General features: G+C 41.8%; 2 protein-coding genes across 2 annotated transcripts; both read left to right on the top strand.

Annotated features, from left to right (window-relative positions):
• The first annotated feature begins 3,369 nt into the window (after positions 1 to 3,369).
• Positions 3,370 to 14,668, top strand: samtor (S-adenosylmethionine sensor upstream of mTORC1). The gene is made up of 5 exons (XM_029759114.1): positions 3,370 to 3,646; positions 10,017 to 10,158; positions 10,440 to 10,571; positions 10,751 to 10,865; positions 11,225 to 14,668. Exons 1-5 carry the CDS (start codon positions 3,484 to 3,486, stop codon positions 11,855 to 11,857), a joined length of 1,185 nt encoding a protein of 394 aa, XP_029614974.1. The 5' UTR covers positions 3,370 to 3,483; the 3' UTR covers positions 11,858 to 14,668.
• A 708-nt stretch (positions 14,669 to 15,376) lies between these two features.
• tmem168b (transmembrane protein 168b) lies at positions 15,377 to 22,855 on the top strand. The gene is made up of 5 exons (XM_029759115.1): positions 15,377 to 16,708; positions 16,857 to 17,162; positions 17,413 to 17,555; positions 20,117 to 20,391; positions 20,534 to 22,855. Exons 1-5 carry the CDS (start codon positions 15,881 to 15,883, stop codon positions 21,079 to 21,081), a joined length of 2,100 nt encoding a protein of 699 aa, XP_029614975.1. The 5' UTR covers positions 15,377 to 15,880; the 3' UTR covers positions 21,082 to 22,855.
• The last annotated feature ends 498 nt before the right edge of the window (positions 22,856 to 23,353 follow it).

The raw sequence follows: 23,353 nt of genomic DNA on the forward strand, positions 1-23,353 counted from the left end.
ATTCTTTCACGGTTGTCGTCGGTGAAGGAGGACCAAAACGCAGCAGGTACGTGTATGCTCATTTTGATGATTTATTAACTTCAAAAAAATGAATACAAAAATAACAAACACGAGAAACGAACGAACGAACGAACGAACGAACTAACGAACGACAACAAACAGTCTGGCAAAGCCTAAGCTCAACACAGAACAATCACCCACAAATAACAACCACAAACACACCCTAATATATGGGACTCTCAATCAAAGGCAGATAGACAACACCTGCCTTCAACTGAGAGTCCCAACCCCAATCAACACAACATAGAAACACACTCACCAGACTAGACATAGAAATACATAAACATAGACTATAAACCAAAACCCCGGAAATACTAAATCCAACACCCTTTAACCAAACACACCACCCTGAACCACATAAAACAAATACCCTCTGTCACGCCCTGACCAGACTACAAAACAATTAACCTTATATACTGGCCAGGACGTGACACACCATCTGATCCTGCTAAGACATAATGAGCATAGTGTTGTGCACTGACTGTGCACCAAGATAGTGAAGACTGTAGAGCTGTTTATTACTGTGTTTGTGAGAAAAGTTGGAAATTAGCAGATCAATGTCGTTACATTGCTATGCTGACCAATAAAAACTCACATTGCAATGAAAAAAGATCAGAATATCGGTCTTCAATTGTTTGGCCGCTAGTTTCATTGTTTGATTCAGGTCTGGTGTGATTGAGGTAAAAATAATAGCTAACGTCAGCCAACTTTCGGCTTGCTCTAACGGTAAATCAACTAGCAAAAGCTAGCCAAGTTAATTTAGTTCTGTTGAAGCAAAACAAAAACAAAGGATACAAAACATTTCCATACAACAGCTTCACTGATGATGATCAGTCAATTAATGAGTAGCCAGTTTCTGCTCTGCTTGCTTCTACAACTTGGAGAAAGAGTGCAACACATTGACACAAACGCACTGCCTCTGTTGTACTCTCCCGTGATGGTCCAGCCAGCCTTCCAGAAGCTTTGCCTTTCACACAGCCTGTCCGCCTGCGTTGTGGTGTCCACATGGTCCTAAATCCAGCATATAAAAACTCCAAACAGTCTACCGACCGCTCTGTGGCGTCCGCATGGTCCAAAAGCACACTTCTGCCACTTTTTGTATCACATTGCAATGCTAAAACCGGGGGGGACAAAAGTGCAATTTCAGAATGTGGGGGGGACATGAGCCCCCATGTCCCCAGTGAAAGTTGCGGCACTATAATTTAACACATTTTCGGCTAGAATTGTGTTCATTTGCTGGTAGAAATGTGTTCAACAAACAGTGAAGTAGCTAGCAAGTTTACTAGATAACTACAGTAGTTGTCTTGGTAACAAACAAACAGACTTCCTAGTTTAGCTAACCAAACTGGCAGTCCTATCTTGCTATTATGAAAATGTTATTCAACAATGCCAATGTAACCGATGTGAAATGGCTAGCTAGTTAGCGGGGTGCGCGCTAATAGCGTTTCAATCGGTGACGTCACTCGCTCTGAGACCTTGAAGTAGTTGTTCCCCTTGCTCTGCAAGGGCTGCGGCTTTTGTGGAGCGATGGGTAATGATGCTTCGTGGGAGGCAGTTGTTGATGTGTGCAGAGGGTCCCTGGTTCGAGCCCTGGTAGGGGCGAGGAGTGGGATGGAAGCTATACTGTTACATTGGTGCTGTGACCCGGGTCACTGGTTGTTGCGGAAAAGGAGGAGGTCAAAAGGGTGGTGAGTGTAACCGATGTGAAATGGCTAGCTAGTTAGCGGGGTGCGCGCTAATAGCGTTTCAATCGGTGATGTCACTTGCTCTGAGACCTTGAAGTAGGGTCCCTGGTTCGAGCCCAGGTAGGGGAGAGGAGAGGGATGGAAGTTATACTGTTACACCAATAATGTTTTCAATTTGACTTTTGCTTTCAAAAGCTGCTCAATAGAAAATGTAAGAATGAACTATAGCTATTGAATTATACTGTATGTTATGTAAGCTGTTAGGATAAAGTAATCCTTCTACCCCCCCCCCCTCCCCCCAAAATAAAAAGATATAGATGTACTATTGTAAAGTGGTTGTTCCACTGGATATCATAAGGTGAATGCACCAATTTGTAAGTCGCTCTGGATAAGAGCATCTGCTAAATGACATAAATGTAAATGTAAGCAATATTGCCTGAGGAGGTGTGGTATATGGCCAATATACCACAGCTAAGGGCTGATCTTTCGCACCACGCAATGCGGAGTGCCTGGATACAGCACTTAGCCATGGTATATTGGCCAAATACCACAAACCCCTGAGGTGCATTATTGCTATAATAAACTGGTTACCAAGGCAATTAGACCAGTAAATAGTAATTGTTGATTACACCCATGGTATACAGTCTGATACATCATGGCTTTCAGCCATCAGCATTCAGGGCTCGAACCACCCGGTTTATAAATGAATTTCTAAACTGGGTGGTTTGAGCCCTGAATGCTGATTGGCTGACAGCCGTGGTATTTCAGACCATATAACACAGATATCACAAAACATTTATTTTTAATGCTCTAATTATATGTTGGTAACCAGTTTATAATAGCAATAAGGCACCTCAGGTGTGTGGTCTATGGCCAATATACCACAGCTAAAGGCTGTCTAGGCACTCCAAGATGGGTTGTGCATAAGAACAGCCCTTAGCCGTGGTATATTGGCCATATACCACACCCACTCGTGCCTTACTGCTTAAATAGTCCACACTCTAGAATGCCCTTCAAACCAATCAGAAACAAGTATTCAACAACGCCATGGAAGAGGAAGAGAGAGAACCAACTCGGCAGAAAATCTGTCTCCCTCCAGCAAGTGGCGTTTTTTTTTCGTTGTTTCGCCCACCAAGCAAGGAGTTTTTGTATGGAGGTCAATGAGAGTGTCGGATTTGGTCAACATAAAATGAATGGCTTGTTTGCTATGCGAGGTTTATGTGATCAAATATACGTTTTTTAATGCTTAAGTTGTTATGAGTGTACTGATATAAGTAGAACACGTGACACCACGGCAACTTTGAGAAAAAACACTTTATATCGGAGTTGTCACAAGATGGCTACACATATTCATGGTATGAGGCTATACTCAAAAAAAGATTACAATAATGAGATGTATCCACCAATCTAAAGAAAAGAAAGCCGGGAACTACACAGCCCGCCATTCCACTTTGTGGACAACGACTCCCATTGTGGGCGGACTCGGAGAGACATGTATTTTGTCAGTATGTCCATAATCTTTGGTATAATTCAATTTAAACAGCAAACAGCCATAAGAAGGCGTTTATGTTTTCAGCTCTGTGATTGGTCATACAGTTGTCAACTCCACAATATATCTTTCCAGGCGAACCAATCAGCACGCGCGTATTTGGCTAGTGGATCGGGTGCGTGGAGGCCGACACCGGTAGCTAGCTAGTAGCTAGATGTGAAGGAGGAGGAGAAGAAGTGTCGTAGGACTATGGACCCGGTGAACAATGCTGAGACAGGAGAGACAGAAACCGAACTGGAGCCGTGCTACGTTCTCATTCCGAAAGAAACGCGGTGCAAGAAGAAGGAGCAGGAAAAATTGTCCGGAGTCGTCAAGAACGTCCATAGAAAACTGCGAAGAAAATACCGAGAAGGTACGCTAGCTTTGCCCAATTCAGGGGTACGGCGTCTCTCATCAAACGGGCTATTTAAATTGATCGAAAACAAGGCCCGGATTAGGTAGCTAACGTTATTTCCTATTTTTGGGGCCTTGCACAAACTGCAAGTGACTGGCAACATGTCAGGGTCTCGCTGCTCTACTGTCCAAAAAATACAAAAACATTGTCATGCAATCATGGGACATGTGCCTAAGGTCAAACTAACGCTAGATCAAGGCCGCCTGTGAACATTTCAATCTGCAGTGTGCACTTTAAACTAGGCTATGTTTGCCTTGTTTGTCCCTCATTAGATTATTTGGCAGTCATCAATTTTTTAAAATAATAATCGCGCCTCTTACAGCCATACAGTGATTTGGTAAGGTTGTTCAATTGTAACATACTGGATCATGGGTACTAGCAAAGAGATCAACATGGGTTGTATGGCATTTTGTTTGACGTCATGGGGTCTATTCATGTTTAGCAACGGAAACCGTTTACTCCAATCGGGAAACGTTTTGCAAAAGAAAAACGAGTTTCTGTTGGACAAATTCAGGTCCCTCTCCGTTTGGTTCCTATAGTTTATTTTGCAAACGTTTTGCAATGGAATCCAGCTAATGAATACACCCCTGTTCTGAAACTGAAAAGAACAAGACCCATCAAGTAAACTCAAGTAAAGACTCATCCATTATGGGATGTTATGAGACACCGGCATATGCCAATAGTATGAGCACATATCATCCAGAGTTGCTGAATTGAGATCCCTGTCTGTTTTGAATGAACATTTTCTAACATGTCCTTCAAAGTGAAATCGTCGTCCGGGTTTGGCCTGGGTAGGCTGTCATTGTAAATAAGAATTTGTTCTTAACTGACTTGCCTAGCTAAGAAAAAGAAAAGTGGACTCTGAAAGGTCTGAGGCCTAGTATTGAGACAGGATTCTGTCTCCTTGTTATTAACTCCAATATTTAGGTCCTTTCATTGAAAACAAAGGTAAAGCAAACATGCTTTTCACTATTGGACCCTTCGCAGATCATTGGTCACAAACCAAACACCATAAAGAGGTCAGAAGATTTAGGCATTTCTGGTTCAGTTCACTTTATTGGCCTTTGCAGGAACTTGTCTTCCATTCAGATGTAGGGCAGGCGGTACAGACGTAACCAATGGAGGAATCTGCCAGTAAACGTATTCCTAATAGGGCTGGGAATTGCCAGGAACCGTACGATTTGATATTATCACGATATTTAGGTGCCGATATGTATTGTGATTGGATGTTCCAAAAATATTGCTCAGCATAGTGTCTTCAGAAAGTATTCATACCCTTTGACCTTTTTCCACATTTTGTTACAAAAGGGGATTAAAATTGACTTGATTGTCCTTTTATTTGTCAATGATCTACACAAAATACTCTAACAAAGTGGAAGAAAAATTCTAACAATTTGTATAAAAATGTAGGAAAAAATACACCATCTTGATTTAGATAAGTATTCAACCCCCTGAGTCAATGCATGTTAGAATCACCTTTAGCAGCGACTACAGCTGTGAGTCTTTCTGGGTAAGTCTCTTAAGAGCTTTCCACACCAGGATTTTTGCATTTGCCCATTCATTAAAAAATTCTTCAAGCTCTGTCAAATTGGTTGTTAATCATTGCTAGACAACCATTTCAGGTCTTGTCGTAGATATAAGTCAAAACTGTAAAATGGCCACACTTGTCCTGCTGAAAGGTGAATTCATCTCCCAGTGTCTGGTGGAAAGCAGACTGAACCAGGTTCTCCTCTAGGATTTTGCCTGTGCTTAGCTCCATTCCGTACATTTTAAAAAAATCCTGGAATAACTCCAGTCCTTAAACGATTACTATCATACCCATAACATAATGCAGCCAACACTATGCTTGCAAATATGGAGAGCAGTACTCAGTAATGTGTTGTATTGGATTTGCCCCAAACATAACTTTGTATTCGGGACAAAAAAATAATTGCTTTGCCACATTTATTTGCATTCTTACTTTTGTGCCTTGTTGCAAACTGGGTGCACGTTTTTGGATATTTTAATCAGTACAGGCTTTCTTTCACTCTTTTTTTAATTAGGTTAGTATTGTGGAGTAACTACAATGTTTTTGATCCATCCTCAGTTTTCTCCTATCACAGCCATTAAACTGAAACTAATTTAAAGTCACCATTGGCCTCGTGGGGAAATCCCTGAGCAATTTCCTTCCTCTCCAGCAACTGAGTTAGGAAGGACACCTGTATTCTTATAGTGTCTGGGTCTATTGATACACCATCCAAAGTGTAATAACTTCACCATGCTCAAAAGGATATTCAATGTCTGCTTTTTTATTTTTACCAATAGAAGCACTTCTTTGCGAGAGAATGGAAAACTTCCCTGTTTGAATATGTTTGAAATTCACTGCTTGACTGAGGGACCTTAGAATTACAGTTGAAGTCGGAAGTTTACATACACCTTAGCCACATACATTTAAACTCAGTTTTTCACAATTCCTGACATTTAATCCTAGTAAAAATTCCCTGTCTTAGGTCAGTTAGGATCACCACTTTATTTTAAGAATGTGAAATGTCAGAATAATAGTAGAGATGTATTTCATCTTTTATTTCTTTCATCACATTCCCAGTAGGTCAGAAGTTAACATACACTCAATTAGTATTTGGTAGCATTGTCTTTAATTTGTTTAACTTGGGTCAAATGTTTTGGGTAGCCTTCCCCAAGCTTCCCACAATAAGTTGGGTGAATTTTGGCCCATTCCTCCTGACAGAGCTGGTGTAACTGAGTCAGGTTTGTAGGCCTCCTTGCACGCACACGCTTTTTCAGTTCTACCCACACATTTTCTATAGGGTTGAGGTCAGGGCTTTGTGATGGCCACTCCAATACCTTGACTTTGTTGTCCTTAAACTATTTTGCCACAACTTTGGAAGTATGCTTGGGGTCATTGTCCATTTGGAAGACCAATTTGCGACCAAGCTTTAACTTCCTGACTGATGTCTTGAGATGTTGCTTCCAATATATCCACATAAATTTCCTTCTGCATGTTGTGGCATCTCAGCGAAATTGGATTTTAAAGGTAATTTCCAATTGAGCCAACATATGCACTGTTTACCTTGAATGCAGTCTCTGCTAACACGGGAACATTACCTTTAACATTTGATATCGCGCTGTAGTGCAGCTGTTCAGCGCAACGGACTGAATTTAGCCCTAGACGCTGCCCAGTTTGATAATCACAACATAAGAGCACAGGGCAAATCAACCATTCAAGTGGTAGAATAACTTAACACAATGAAGACTTAAACTGAAACTGTGGCACTGGACACTTTCAGTAAGATTAGCTAATTTGGGGTCATGCATTGCTGCAACGCAACCAAAATAGCTGCAGTTGATATGAGAAGATTTGCCTCATGATAAACAGTCTTAGAAATTAGTGATGGGGGAGGGGATGATAAGTTACATGTCAGGATATAAAACAAATGTATGTACAGTATCCTATTAAACAATATTTTTCCTTCATAGCTTGTACTCTTTTTAAATAGGGAGCCAATTTGTTTTCAGCACTTATTTCCATGACTGATCAAAACTAGTTTGCAAGCTCTCTCGTCCCTCTGCTGCAGACATTGCCTTCAGAAAGTATTCACACCCCTTGACTTTTTCCACATTTTGTGTTACAGACGGAATTTAAAATTGATTAAATTAAGATTGTGTCACTGGCCTACACACACACACACACACACACAATATCCCATGATGTCAAAGTGGAATTATGTTTTTCAAAAATGAAAAGCTGAAATGTCTTGAGTCAATAAGTATTCAACCCCTTAAATTCAGGAGTAAACATTTGCTTAACAAGTCACATAATATCTTGCATGGACTCACTGTGTGCAATAGTGTTTAACATGAGTTTTGAAGAACTACCCAATTTCTGTACACAACACATAGTTGAAGTCGGAAGTTTACATACACTTAGGTTGGACTCATTAAAACTCGTTTTTCAACCACTCCACAAATGTCTTGTTAAATAACTGTAGTTTTGGCAAGTCGGTTAGGACATCTACTTTATGCATGACACAAGTAATTTTTCCAACAATTGTTGACAGACAGATTATTTCACTGTATCACAATTCCAGTGGGTCAGAAGTTTACATACACTAAGTTGACTGTGCCTTCAAACAGCTTGGAAAATTCCAGAAAATTATGTCATGGCTTTTGAAGCTTCTGATAAATGATGTCAATTAGCCTGAGTCAATTGGAGGTGTACCTGTGGAAGTATTTCAAGGCCGACCTTCAAACTCCGTGCCTCTTTGCTTGACATCATGGGAAAATCAAAAGTCAGAAAAAAATTGTAGACCTCCACAAGTCTGGTTCATCCTTGGGAGCAATTTCCAAAGGCCTGAAGGTACCACGTTCATCTGTACAAACAATAGTACGCAAGTATAAACACCATGGGACCACACAGCCGTCATACCGCTCAGGAAGGAGACGCGTTCTGTCTCCTAGAGATGAACGTACTTGTGCGAAAAGTGCAAATCAATCCCAGAACAACAGCAAAGGACCTTGTGAAGATGGAGGAAACGGGTACAAAAGTATCTATATCCACAGTAAAATGAGTCCTATGTCGACATAACCAGAAAGGCCGCTCAGCAAGGAAGAAGCCACTGCTCCAAAACCGTCATAAAAAAAGCCAGACTACGGTTTGCAACTGCACATGGTGACAAAGATTGTACTTTTTGGAGGAATGTCCTCTGGTCTGATGAAACAAAAATAGAACTGTTTGGCCATAATGACCATCATTATGTTTGGAGGAAAAATGGTGCTTGCACACCGAAGAACACCATCTCAACCATGAAGCACAGGGGTGGCAGCATCATGTTGTGGGGGTGCTTTGCTGCAGGAGGAACTGGTGCACTTTACAAAATAGATGCAATCATGAGGAAAGAAAATTGTGGATATATTGAAGCAACATCTCAAGACATCAGTCAGGAAGTTAAAACTTGGTTGCAAATGGGTCTTCCAAATGGACAATGACCCCAAGCATACTTCCAAAGTTGTGGCAAAATGGCTTAAGGACAACAAAGTCAAGGTATTGGAGTGGCCATCACAAAGCCCTGACCTCAATCCCATAGAAAATTTGTGGGCAGAACTGAAAAAGTATGCGAGCAAGGAGACCTACAAACCTGACTTTGTTACACCAGCTCTGTCAGGAGGAATGGGCCACAACTTATTGTGGGAAGCTTGTGGGAAGGCTACCTGACACGTTTGACCCAAGTTAAACAATTTAAATGCAATGCTACCAAATACTGAGTGTATGTGAACTTCTGACCCACTGGGAATAAGACGAAAGAAATAAAGCTGAAATAAGTCACTCTCTACTATTATTCTAACATAGGATTACCACTTTATTTTAAGAATGTCATAACTGACCTAAGACGGGGACATTTTACTAGGAATAAATGTCAGAAATTGTGAAACTGAGTTTAAATGTATTTGGCTAAGGTGTATGTAAATTTCCGACTTCAACTGGTATGTAGGTATATATTGCAATAATCACACAAAGTAATTAAAAAAAAAGTTGCATTCAACAGGTCCTTTCCACTTTAGCAGAAGGACTGGCTAGCTGATGCTCTTGAAAAGACCCTGTCAGCTGACACCATGATTGGTTAATAAGTAAAGCATGATCTGGTCTGTTTGGCATTGCTACCACAGTAATCATGCTTTGTACTACTGATGTTTATTCCAGCCCGTCTTGTTGTCGTTTCATTTCTGCAAATCTGATATAGGTTTTTTCCCCCATGTGGTCATGAGATTTCTTCGTTATCAGCGTGTTTGCTCTCAAAACACACATTCTGCTGTGCGTCTGGGAAGACCTGTTGCAGGGAATTTGTGAAGACATAGAGCTAGGAACAGAAGTGAAGACAGCTATTGAAAATCCAGTTTTCAGATATGCCTGCCATATAATGACGAGTAACCGTTTTGAAAATGTTGAAGCAATGTTGTGTCAGCAGTGTTAGCCTGTGGTGTTTTCATCTGAAGGGCTGAACGATTGTGATTCCTCTTGAATGAATGGCCACACTTTATAAGTAGGTACATTCATGTTGGCTTATTGTGCACTCTACGTACATACTATGCTTGCGTGTTATTTTTAGAAACAAAACTGACAGGACTAACTTTCAATTCCTGCCATTTTATAATGAAGAATTTCAATGTGATGAAATGGGAAAACAAAGCATCAGTGTCTGGCCCACTTTCATGTAGCCCACAGTGCTTAGAAGTTTTACTATATACATGTCATACTGTATGGTATGGTGTGAGGTGATTTGGTTGGGTTTGTTAACTTTGTTTCAACCTCCTGCTGCCTGTTATCTTTCCACAGTGGGTGATTTTGAGAAGATCTGGCGAGAGCACTGTGAAGATGAACAGACTCTGAGTGAATACGCCCTGGCTATGAGAAACCTGGCTGACAACCACTGGGCCAAGACCTGCGAGGGAGAGGGACGCATCGAGTGGTGTCGCAGGTAAAATAGTCCCCCACAAAAGGAGACCGTGTAAATAACCCTCTGGCTGTGTTGTACTAGCTCAGAACTCCACTGCTCTATGCTTACTCTGACTCATCCAGCCCTTTTGATATCAACACTGTAGGGTAAATCCTAACTTCTGCTTGTTGAATTTTCACTTAGTCATGCATTGATTCCAATGGAAAGTTAGGATTTGCCCCATTTTATTTCTTAGCATATCACTGTTTTAACAGTAAGGCATTAATACCATTTTGTGTGACGTTTCGAGACAATTTTTCCAGTGTTTGCCAGGAGTATTTTCAGGATGGTGGGATGAAAAGAATGTTGGAGAAGGATGAGAAGAGTGCCAGGCTTGCCATGGCCATGTCGGCCACAGCTCTGAGTGACCAGCCCTATAGCTCCTCTATCCCCAGGTACTGTATTGTGACAGTGTTAAATCAAACATGTCCATTTTTTATCTGACTATTTTGCTCTGTGTCAGCGTGCTCTGTTGTGCGTTCATATTGACACATCTTACCTCTATTAGCTACTGCTCTCATTAAGCATTCTTACTATGTCGAACTTAACGCTAACTTAACGCCTCTGGTTGAAGGTCTGTCCCCCAGCTTGGTAAAATGCGGCTGCTGGACGTTGGCAGCTGTTTTAACCCCTTCCTGAAGTTTGACGAGTTCCTCACAGTCGGTATTGACATAGTGCCTGCGGTCGAGGTATGTACTATTACTGTCCGTGATCACTCCCTCGGTCCCAGCTAGAAAGTCCTGACTCTGTCTTTCTCACTAATTTCCTGCCGGGACAAAATGCCTAGTTAAATAAATGAAAACATGTCAGGGATATTCATTGTGTGAATATCAGACCACAGAACAATGCTGTCCCTTGACAGTGTCAACAGTTGATGGGAATGAAACCTGACCTGCTGTGAAGGAACTGGCAGAATATTAGCATTGAGTGATTTGGATAACTAAATGGATTAAGAACAGTGGGTCTTAGATATGGGTCTAAAATGCCACTGCATGATGAGAACAACTTGTGTTGCTCTAAAGTATCTGTTTCTACCCTTTCCCCTCAGAGTGTATACAAGTGTGACTTCCTCAACCTCCAGCTCCAGCAGCCTCTGCAACTGGCTGGCGACACAGTGGAAGCCTTCCTGAGACAGCTGCGTAGCCCCATCGACGCCCTGCCCGCCCAGCTCTTCCACGTTGTGGTCTTCTCCCTGCTCCTCTCCTACTTCCCCTCGCCTTACCAACGCTGGATCTGCTGCAAGAAGGCCCACGAGCTGCTGGAACTGCACGGCCTGCTGCTCATCATCACCCCAGACTCCTCTCACCAGAATCGCCACACCCTCATGATGCGCAGCTGGCGCGTGGCGGTGGAGTCGCTTGGCTTCAGGCGCTGCAAGTACATCAAGTTCTCCCACATGCACCTCATCGCCTTCCGCAAGGTGTCCCTGGCCACCACCAGCGACCTGGTCAGCCGTAACTACCCCGAGATGCTCTATATCCCTCAGGACTTCCAATCCCCCGAGGAGGAGGACTACACCGACGTGCCAGTTCAGGCGCGCTCTGACTTCGAGGATGACCAGCTGGCATGGGGCTTCATGGAGCTGCCCGACACGCCATATGACTCGGATAGCGGAGAGAGCCAGAGCAGCTCTGTGCCCTTCCTACACGAGCTGGAGGACCCCATTCTACTGCAGAGCTGAGCTAGACCAGCTAAAACCCTACTAGCTAGTCTCTTCTCTTTTACCAGTTCCAATTCGATCCCTACCACTCCTCTTGGCCATAACCCTTCAATGTTTGCAGATCTGTGACGTGGAAGCAATATGGGTGACGCTTTAACGCCACACTGCTTATACCTATCCAGAGCCTTCAGACATGCAACATCGAGTGGTTAGGCCCAAGGGGGAGGGATACAGTCTGTCTGTACCCAACTGCTGCGCTACCAAATGAACCTGCTGCATTCTTCTCACACTCCTCTTCCTTAACTAAACAATGCAGTTTGCACAGAGTGAAAGAAAAAGACGTTTACAGAAGTCAGTTGTTTATTTTTTCGATATCTTCGATGGTTAGTCACTCAACACAATACACACACACTTCAGTAAATAAGGTTTTTTTTTTTTTGGTAGCTGAATACCCTCAGGATAGACTGAGAGTAAGTCTGCCCCTTGTTTTTTTTATCCCATCTTTGATCTCACTCTCTACTAACAGAAGAAAAGCAATCTTTACTCCTTCAAAGGCTTTATCTTAGTTGTTAAACAGTGAATGTGCCAGCAAGCCGCTGACTTTAAATCCCTCTTAAATGGACTGATACCACAGAGGTTTGTCACGTTTGGTTGGAGTGGAGCGACTGAGATGTTAGTCAGGTGAGGCTAGACTTTCTCTAATTCTTGGTGTGCATTTAAATTTTCTTTAAAAAAATTACGAAAAATACATTGTACTCTCAGCCAAAATGTTTTGATTTGTTCCCTTTTGAACACTGGTCTTGTCCAACACCATGTGTGAAAATGGTGTTTTAATTCAGCATATTTTTGGCTGATTTCATGGCTCTTTTACAATAGATTTGTAGCATTTTTAGAAGTTTAAGATAGGTGTATGTAATTACTTTTACTAATGTGAAACTGTTAACCGTGTTTTTTTCATTGTGTAACATGGTACGAGTTGTGAAATAGTCATTGCTCTCTTTTCTGTGCTGGTGTGAAGAAACTAGTTTTAATCAATGTTAATTTACCTTCAATGTTGTAACCCAGAAGATTTAGCATTTTTTGTCATTACATCCTTATTTGTAATCACTTTTTTTTTCTGTAACAATATTTAGGCTACATTATCAGATCAATAATAGGTCTGGATTAATGTCTTTGCTTCTTTTATAGGTAGCTGGTAGCTTCTCTATGGGTACTGGTAACATATTCCGAAAAAGAAGACTGCCCACACTCTGTCGACGTGTCCTTGAGCAAGGCACTTAACCCTAATTTACTCCAGGGGCACCGTACTATTATGGCTGACCCTTTTAAAACAACACATTTCACTGCACCTATCCGGTGTATGTGGCGATAATAAGATGTTTTATGTCCACTGAAGTGAAACAGGTCGACCAAGAGACTACAGCTCTAGCTGTCAATTGCTGTTCATCTCTCTTCCTATACTCTACGTCATATCTGAGGACAGTAACATTTGCCTTTAGCATTTTTTAAATTTGTCATTTAGCAGATGCTCTTATCCAGAGCGACTTACAGTAGGTAGTAAGTGCATACATTTTAATACTTTTTTCATACTGGTCCCCCGTGGGAATCAAACCCATAACCCTGGCGCTGCAAGCGCCACTCTCTACCAACAGCTACAGGGGACTAGCATTAGTCATTTCTGAATTAAAAATATTAATTGTTTTTGTATTTACTTTTTCATTCATGGGTTGCTAGTATAGGTGTAGTATCAACAAATACTGAGTAATTCGTTGCATCAGTAAGTACATTTGACTATATCGCTTTACACATGAAAGTACTAAATGTGTACTCTGCTTAAGTTTTAACTCCAAACAATTCAAAATGATCTTGTTATGAGCGCTCATACAACTCCAAATGATTCACCTCAATGAGGTTTTGCACTAATACCCTGCTGTCTCATCATAAGTCATGCAACTTCTGATCCCATCAAAGTGCATTTTAGCAATAGCCAGGTGTATCCTGAAAGTACTGTATCTTATGGGGAATGGTATTTATGTTCCCCTTTTTAGTGTGGATGTGTGTTTGTCGTAATGTACTTGTCTGTGGCACTTTAATTCATAAATAGTAGATGAATCTCTCAGCTGCAATGAGTCATGTGATTCCTGTCATGGGGGATTTAGGATATGTCTCCCAAATGCCATCCTATTCTTTATGGGCCTTGCTTGAAACTAGTGCACTATATGGGGAATAGGGTGCCATTTGGGATACAACACAAACAACCATAGTCTTATTAGTATAAACAGTATGATGTACATCAGGATACCTGAAATCCTAAAGGTGCCTTCTTACTTATCGCCAGTAATGTTTTTGCAATCCTGATTCTCATGGCATACTGAGTTGGAAAACTCACACTTCACTTGGCAGCATACAACGGGCTTCGTTTGCCAAATGTTTATGTGCAACTGTCCAAATGAGCTACCTACTACCATCTACCACTGCAAAGTATCATTGCGTCAGTGTTTTACCCGAAGAACAATGTATTTTGTTTTAAATTTGTCATTTTTCATTAATAATTACATTGCGTTCAACTTGCTCTAAATCTGTTAACTTTCTGGTCAGTTCATGTTTGGTGTACTTTCAACTATTTCTCTTTAGTAACAGAAAATACATTAATCATTATAGTTCATTTTCTTGAGCGTTGTCAATTGTACCAGTTAGCATTTAGGGATACATCTCATGTCTTCCAAGATTTTAAGTCCATTACTTGCATGAATAGCTTAATTTTCAGTATTAAGGATTTTGACAATGTGTGCATTTTTTTTCTTCTCTCTTTTATAAATGAATGGAAATGCAGTGTTCATGTGTGATTATTGTGTCCTCTTCCATTCACTGTTTTTCTATAGGATTGAAGTAAACTAATTGAGTCATGGTACTGATTAGCTAGTAGATTGTAACGTGCTAATGTAATAAGAAGTAATCCAATGATGGGTACGCTACGATCTGTTTCTATTTCAAATCTTCTCTCATTGATCAAGACCAGTGAGTGTCATGACAAGCGGTAGTTTAGGGTGGACTCAACTGTCTCAATCAATGAGAGAAGATATGAAGTAGACAAGACAGTGGCATATGCATTGTTGAATTACAACATTTGTATTTATTTTAATAATGGAACATTTTCTAAATTCAAGTGAACCACCTGCAACTGGACACCAACATTTTAGAAGATACATGTTTGGGTGACTCGAACGAAGATAGTATGGCCAAGGTTGGTCTAAAATTCTCTGCTGCGTCAAACAGTACCTGTCCTGTAACGGCTAATTGAGCATCACATTAGCCCGTTACAATCCGCTGACTAGGTGTTGATCATGTTAGTTAGGGCATTTAGTTAGGGCATAAGTATATCAATGTGTAGTATGTTTTGACCTATATTGATAAAGTAATTGTAATATTCAGTGGAAGAGCCTCATTTACAGTACGTCTAGATTTATTGATTAGTCATCACACTTTATTAATTTCCATACTTCGACTTTCCTCTCCGCCACTTTGTTTGTACTACTGACCTGCCGTAGTGACGTAGCCGCCGTTCTAGTTTGATGGCGGCAGTCATTTGACCGAAAAGTTTTCGAAGTGGAAAAAAAGTATTTTTGTCTCCTGCTCCTTTAGGTGAAATAAATTAATTTGGGCTATCTAGGTTTGTATGAGACATATCTATTTACACACGAAAGAAGAGAAACAGCAAACGGACCATGTAATCAAGCGTACCATCTGCTAGTCGTACAAGCTAGCTACCGGCAAATCATGTAGCTAGCTAACTAGCAAAAACCATGTAACTAGCTAGTAACTTCTAGCTAACGTTAGCTAGCTTAGACTACCTATCACTAGCTCAAAGTTTGCTGCTCTGTTAGTTCAAGGTGGCTAGCTAGTTAGCGAGTGACATTTTTTTCGCCATAGTCTTGCAATCTAGCTAGCTAAGTTAGCTTCATGGAAAGGTTTTAATTGCCTCTGAACTCTTAACTAATAACGTTACCAGCTGTAACTAACCGTTAGCTACTCCTACATATCACTATGTGTCGCTTACGGTACTGTGTCAGTCACTGTCTGCATGCAGTGATGACCAGACTGGAGGAGGTCAACGGAGAGGTTAACATGTGGTCCTCTGTCAGATGTCTGGGCTACCTGTCTGGTCTGAACCTGCTGGTGGCTCTCTGCCTGGGGCTCTATGTGCGATGGGAGAAGACTGAAGAACCCACGATCCTCATCATATTTGTTCTGGCCCTGTTTGTCCTCGGGATAGCAAGCATACTGTACTATTACTTCAGCATGGAAAAAGTCAGCCTGTGCCTCCTCCACCTGTGGTTTGGCTTCCTGCTTGGCCTCCTGTGTTTCCTCAACAACCCCACTCTGGAGAGCAACATCAAAGAGCAAGCCACCAACTACCTCCTGCTGGCCAGTGTTGTCTTGAGGATGCTGTGGGCTCTGCTGGAGAGGATGTGCGGCTGCACCAGGTACCGCCCTGCCTTCCTCACCTCAGCAGAGGCCCTGGAGCTGGCAGGCTTTGCCATCGCCAGTACTGTCTTATTCATCCAGAAGTCCATGAGCGTAGTGGTGCTGGTGGTGGCCCTGGCTACTTTGATGGTGGCCCTGCGCATGAAGGCTCTCTTGGCCCTGCCCAACCTGGTCTGCTTCTCCATCATCACTGCGGTGCTGTTCTTCAAGGCGCTGGGCATCACCACCAATCCCTTCGCCCTGGCATGTTTCTTCAGCCAGCTGATCTGCGACCCCTTGCTGGACGTGTACTTCAGTGGGCTGTCGGTGACCGAGCGCTGGTTGCCCTACCTTGCCTGGAGGGGGCTGTGGCGCAGGCTGTCCCTCCTGCCTTTGCTGCTGGCGGAGGTGATTTGAATTCATTTTATTTGACACATTTAAAATGCATATAGAGTTTCCCCAGCCATGTGAGTACAATGATGCACACCAAAAATTATTGAGGATAAAAACACAAAGTCAACAGTAGACTTACTTCCATTGTGGTCCTTGTTCCCAGGTGGGCTTCTGGATCCTGGCAGCCCTGAAGCTGGTGGACCTGGACCGGTGGTACCTGATGATCCCGGGCTTCATGCTGAGTGGGGTGTTCTGGGCCATCTGTCACGTGGTGTTCGTCATCACTCTGTGGGGCTTCCACACCAAGCTGAGTGACTGTCAGAGGGTGTGTCTGGCCCAGGGAGCCGGGAGCAGCTGCCTAGACAAGGTTATGGCTTCTAAAGGAGTCAGACACTTCTGTCTCATCTCTGAACGCCTGGTGCTCTTCAGTCTGGTGTCCACCGTCATCCTGGCTGCTTTATCATGGCAGGTATGTCTCCAGTCATTGGTATAGCACTGTTATTCAGTCCAGACCAGCTATGTTATACCTTAATGGCTCATATAACTTAGTCTGTTTGTTTTATTGATAAGCTATGTTAACTGGCATAAAAGAAATTGAGATTGGACACTTTCCCATAGTTTTTGAGGTCATAGATATTCAGAGCCATCTTCTCAATTTCATAGTCCTCCTTTTTTGGTTAGTGTGTGAATGTGACCCATTGTGTCTGTCTGTTTCTCAGTCCTCCAGCAGTATCTTTATGAGTATGTTCCTGCTGGTCCTGGCTCTGGAGTCTCTGTTCCACGGCCTCTTCTATGAGCTGGGGAACTGCCTAGGCGGCACATGTGTGGGGTATGCAGTGGTCATCCCCACCAACTATTGCAGGTAGGAATGTATGGATAGTGGACACCCAAATATATACAGTGCCTTCAGAAAGTATTCACACCCCTTTACTTTTTCCACATTTTCTTGTTACAGCCTGAATTTAAAATTGATTAAATTGAGATTTTATGTCACTGGCCTGTACACAATACCCTCATAATGTCAAAGTTTTATTTTAAATATTTACAAATTAATTAAAAAAACGAAAAGCTGAAATGTCTTGAGTCAATAAGTATTCAACCCCTTTGTTATGGCAAGCCTTAAGTTCAGGAGTAAAAATTTGCTTAACAAGTCACATAATAAGTTGCATGGACTTACTCTGTGTGCAATAATAGTATTTAACATGATTTTTGAATGACTACCTAATTTCTGTACCCAACACATAATTGTAAGGTCCCTCAGTCGAGCAGTGAATTTCAAACACAGATTCAACCACAAAGACCAGGGAGGTTTTCCAATGCCTTGCAAAAAAGGATACCTATTGGTAGATGGGTAAAAGAAAAAGCCGACTTCGAATCTCCTTTTGAGCATGGTGAAGTAATTAATTACACGTTGGATGGTGTATCAATACACCCAGTCACTACAAAGATACAGGTGTCTTTCCTAACTCAGCTGCCGGAGTGGCAGGAACCCGCTCAGGGATTTCACCATGAAGCCAATGGTGACTTTAAAACAGTTACAGAGTTTAATGGCTGTGATGGGAGAACTGAGGATGGATCAACAACATTGTAGTTACTCAACAATACTAACCTAAATGACGAGTGAAAAGAAGGAAGCCAGTACAGAATAAAAATATTCCGAAACATGCATCCTGTTTGCGACAAAGCACTAAAGTAATGCTGCAAGAAATGTGGCAAATAAATTAACTTTATGTCCTGAATACAAAGTGTTATGTTTGGGGCAAATCCAATACAATATGTTATTGAGTACCACTCTCCATATGGCTGCATCATGTTATGGGCAATATTCCCTCTAAACTGTGTGTGTGCGCAGCCGCACACTTCCTCCAGGACTGCCACGCAGATGAAATGCCATGCCGCAAGAGATTAAACTTTACTGAGTTTGTACTACTAGTTTGCACTATATAGATCAACGTTTTTTCTGTGATCGAATCAACATTAAATCGGCCCCTTTTCAATGCAACAGACCAAACCAAATCTACATTTTCAGGATTAAGTCTGCGAATTTGTTGTAGGCAGAGCCAGAGAATTCTATTGTCGGGTGTAGAATTCTATTGTCGGGTATAGCCCACAATCGGTCTTTTAATCAGCGAGTGAATGCGCTATTCACATCAGTTCAGAGTGCAGAGCTGCGCATGTGCACATTTGTTATTCTTTGCTAGGTAGTGAGTTATTAGCCCAGTTCTAGATAAGTATAGGTCAGCAATGGGGAGTTACTGCTTCCTACAAGAGCACAAAATGGGATGGCTACATTTCAAGCTGTTATTGAAAAGCCAGTCAGGTGGGAGGAAAGAAAGCTTATGTTTTAATTCAAGGGGCAGTGTTGTATTTTGAGAGAGGCTTGATTATACAAATAGGCCAATAGGCAGAGGTGTAGCCTACATTATCTAATTCTCTGTATGGTAATAATAATTCATTATATTTTGTAAAGTGGTTTATTGCATCACGCAATACAATGCAATTTACAGTCACCTATTTGGCCCATGGTGTTACAGATCAAGTAAAAGATCATTAATTAATGTCAAGCCCTTCATAATATTTTTTTTTTCTTCTAAATGTCTCATGCAATGTAGGCCTGCATTGAACACCACACATTAGAGGGAACATTGATTATGGGTGTGCTTGTAATCAATAAGGACTGGGGAGTTTTTCAGGATAAAAAATAAATGGAATAGAACTAAGCACAGGCAAAAATGTAGAGGAAAACCTGGTTCAATCTGCTTTCCAACAGACACGGAGAGACCAATTCACCTTTCAGCCAGACAATAACCTAAAACACAAGGCCAAATATACGCCGGAGATGCTTTACCAAGACGACATCAAATGTTCCTGAGTGACCTAGTTACAGTTTTGACTTAAATCGTATTGAAAATGGCTGTCTAGCAATTATCAACAACCAACTTGACAGAGCTTGGAAGAATTTTTTTCATAATAATGTGCAAATATTGTACAATCCAGGTGCGCAAAGCTCTTAGAGACTTACCCAGAAACACTCACAGCTGTAATTGCTGCCAAAGGTGATTCTAACATGTATTGACTCAAGGGTGTGAATACATATATAAATGAGATACTATTGTATTTAATTGTCAATACTTTTTCAAAAATGTCTAAAAACATTTTTTCACTTTGTCATTATGGGGTATTGTGTGTAGATGGGTAAGGGGAAAATAATATTTAATCCATTTTGAAATCAGGCTGTAACACAAAATGTGTAACAAGTCAAGGGGTATGAATACTTTCTGAAGGCACTGTACAGTACAAACTATAATATACTCAACACACGGGCGCATACTTTTCTACAGTCTTTAATTTCACTTACCCTTACTGCAATCATCCTCACTCCTTCCCTTCTCTTCACCCTTTCATTCCCTCTCTCCCTTGCAGTCCTGATGGGCAGCCCACTCTGTTACCTCCGGACCAGGTACATATGTTGAACATGCATTCCACGGGCATGTTGAACAGTATACAGAATTTCTTCTCCCACCACATGATCGAGACGTTCGGCTGCGACTACTCCACCAGCGGGGTGACTCTGGAAGCCCTACAGGTGAAGCTCAAAGCCTTCATGGAGCTCTGCACAGCCGATGGGCCTCGCCACGACACCTATGTGGTATTCTACAGTGGGCATACCCACCGCAGCGGGGAGTGGGCACTAGCAGGTACCAATCACTTAGAAGTTTTGTCATTCTGTGAAGCTCAGTTACTTTAACTCACTCTCTGTAGCACATTATTTTATGGTACTGAAACAGCATTCCACTGCTCTCTCTCTTAACTCTGCCCTGTGCTGTGGTTGTCTTTCAGGAGGGGGCACCCTTCAACTGGACAAGATCCTGGAATGGTGGAGGGAGAAGAACAGTGACTCCTGCTCCCGCCTCATCCTGGTTCTGGACAGTGAGAACTCCCTACCCTGGGTGAAGGAGGTGAGGAAGGTGGGTAGGCTTTATGTGGCGGTGCAGGGGGCCCAGCTAGCCCGAGCCACAGATATCGAGCTCCAGGACACCCCCCAGCTTGGGGACTTCACCTCTCAGTGGGTGGAGTACAACTGCAATACAGACAGCACTGTCCAATGGTCGGAGAGGGGAAGGACTGTCACCGCTGCCTATGGCATCTCTAAGCACTGGAGTGATTACACACTGCACCTGCCCACAGAAAGTGATGTCACTCAACACTGGAGGATGTACTTCCCCAGGATGACCTACCCCGTGGTCCAGTTAGCGCTCTGGTGTGGGGGGCTGAACCTGCTTTGGCTATGCAGTGTCTGCCTACGGTGCCTCAAAAGGGTCAAACTCAACTGGTTTCCCCCAGCCGTACTAGACACTGGCCAAGGGTTCAAGTTGGTCAAATCTTAGAAATTCTCCTCTGTATGAATCATACTGTCTAAGGCTTCTTCACTTTGCATTTACATGTTTTTCACCGTACAGAAATGTTTTCTAAATCAGTTTTTGTAATTGATTGGTTGTGTGATATTGATCGCTGAGTTTTTAGGACCCTCAGTGAAGGCAGCTGTTGATTGTGAAATCTTAATGGGATACTTCGGGAGTTTGGCAATGAGGCCCTTTATCTACTTCCCCAGAGTCATATGAACTAGTGGATATCATGTCTGTGTCCAGTATGAAGGAAGTTAGAGGTCACTAGCATTAGCACAATGAGTGGAAGTCTATGGGTATCTGCTAGCATGCTGAAATCCCAAGGTATCCCTTTAATGACTAACTAGACAGTTAAAGATTGTGTGTGTGTGAGCTATATGTTTTGCTTGTGTGTGCTAAAGTACTAAGTTACTGATATGAGGTTCCTGATTTTGATGTACTATGGTATTTTGATGTAGTACTACATATTTCTATCCCAAATTATTGTTTGGCTATTCCTTACAAGTCATTCTATAGATTTATTAGTGGTGGTTATTTGATTAGAGTTTTGTTTTAAATCAATACATTTCTAGTCTTTTGGTGGGTTTATTGGGGTAGTTGTACCGTTCTCTGAACTCCAGTTGTACCGGCTTATTCCCACCTTCTTTTTAATTCAATCTCTCTAAAAATTCTAATTGAAATGTATACCTCTTTTTCCCTGTTTATCACAATTTCAGGCTGAGAAGCCCTGCTGCTGTAGTGAAGTGGTATCATATTGTCACTCTCCCAGATTAGATTTTCAAACAACAAAAAGTTGCAGTGGTTACACTGATTGCACTATTCATGTATTATGACCAATGCATGCCCCCATCCAGCTTTGTAAATCTGATATTTTTCACAAATGGCCTTTTGTCCCCCGTTCAAAAAAGGATATCAGGTTACTAAGATATTGTATTACGATAATAGGTATTTCATTTATTTTGAAGAGTGGAATGTGGATTTCTAATTCAATACTTTCATATTTGTTTGCTATCCATGTGTTTCCATACACCTAGGACTATTTGTATATTCAGCTTTTAATTAACTACTTTATATCAAAGCTTTGAAGAGTATCGAAAGGTTGCTGGATCGAATCCCAGAGCTGACAAGGTAAAAATCTGTCGTTCTGCCCCTGAGCAAGGCAGTTAACCACTGTTACCCGGGCGCCGGAGACGTGGATGTCGATTAAGGCAGCACTCCACACTTCTCGGATTCAGAGGGGTTAGGTTAAATGCGGAAGACACATTTCAGTTGAATGCATTCAGTTGTACAACTGACTAGGTATCCCCCTTTCCCTATCACTGCTGTTTCACATCTGCTATGCATTTATTTTGTATGAATAACTTTGTTTATACTGCTTTTGAGATGCGTGTTATCTACCATAATTACCTCAGGGAGTCTGAGGGTTGTTACTATACCTATACTGATTGCACTACCTGGAGGAATATGGACCCAATGTAGGATGTGATCTTGCATTTATGCGCGATTGTATTCTGGGGTTTATCATATCATATACAGTGATTTAGATATGCAAGCTTAGCCTAATCAACTGTATGTGTATGGAAATGTTTTAATCTTAAACATTGACGGAGTCTCAACTATGCAATAAAAATGGAGATTTCAGTGTTTTTAATTGATTGATATACAGACACTATGGTACTGTTTCAGTGGAAAAATGATGTGCTCTGCTGGTACGCAATAAACTAGGCCTGTCTATTCCACTTGGCTGTGAAATGCATACATTGGCAGTTCTTTTCTGTAATCTCTTCATAAGGTCATTAAGTCTGTAATGCAGCCAACTACCTCCTTTCAGGCAATTAGAGAATATTAGCCTACCTATTGATGGAGTTTACGGATTTGGAACAAACTTAATGCAGTGTTTTTCAAATCACGACCCCCTAGTCCTGGGGACTCACATACAGTGCCTTGCAAAAGTGTTCATCCCCCTTGGTGTTTTTACTATTTTCTTGCGATTACAACCTGTAATTTTATTTGGATTTCATGTAATGGACATACACAAAATAGTCCAAATTGGTGAAGTGAAATTACTTGTTTAAAGAAAAACTGGGAAGTGGTGCGCGCCTATGTATTCACCCCCTTTGCTATGAAGCCCCTAAATAAGATCCGGTGCCACCAATTACCTTCAGAAGTCACATAATTAGTTAAAGTCCACCTGTGTGCAATCGAATTGTCACCTGATCTGTCATATGATCTCAGTATATATACAGTCGTGGCC

This window comes from Salmo trutta, chromosome 7 (assembly GCF_901001165.1).
Source record: "Salmo trutta chromosome 7, fSalTru1.1, whole genome shotgun sequence".
NCBI classification, from domain to species: Eukaryota; Metazoa; Chordata; class Actinopteri; order Salmoniformes; family Salmonidae; genus Salmo; species Salmo trutta.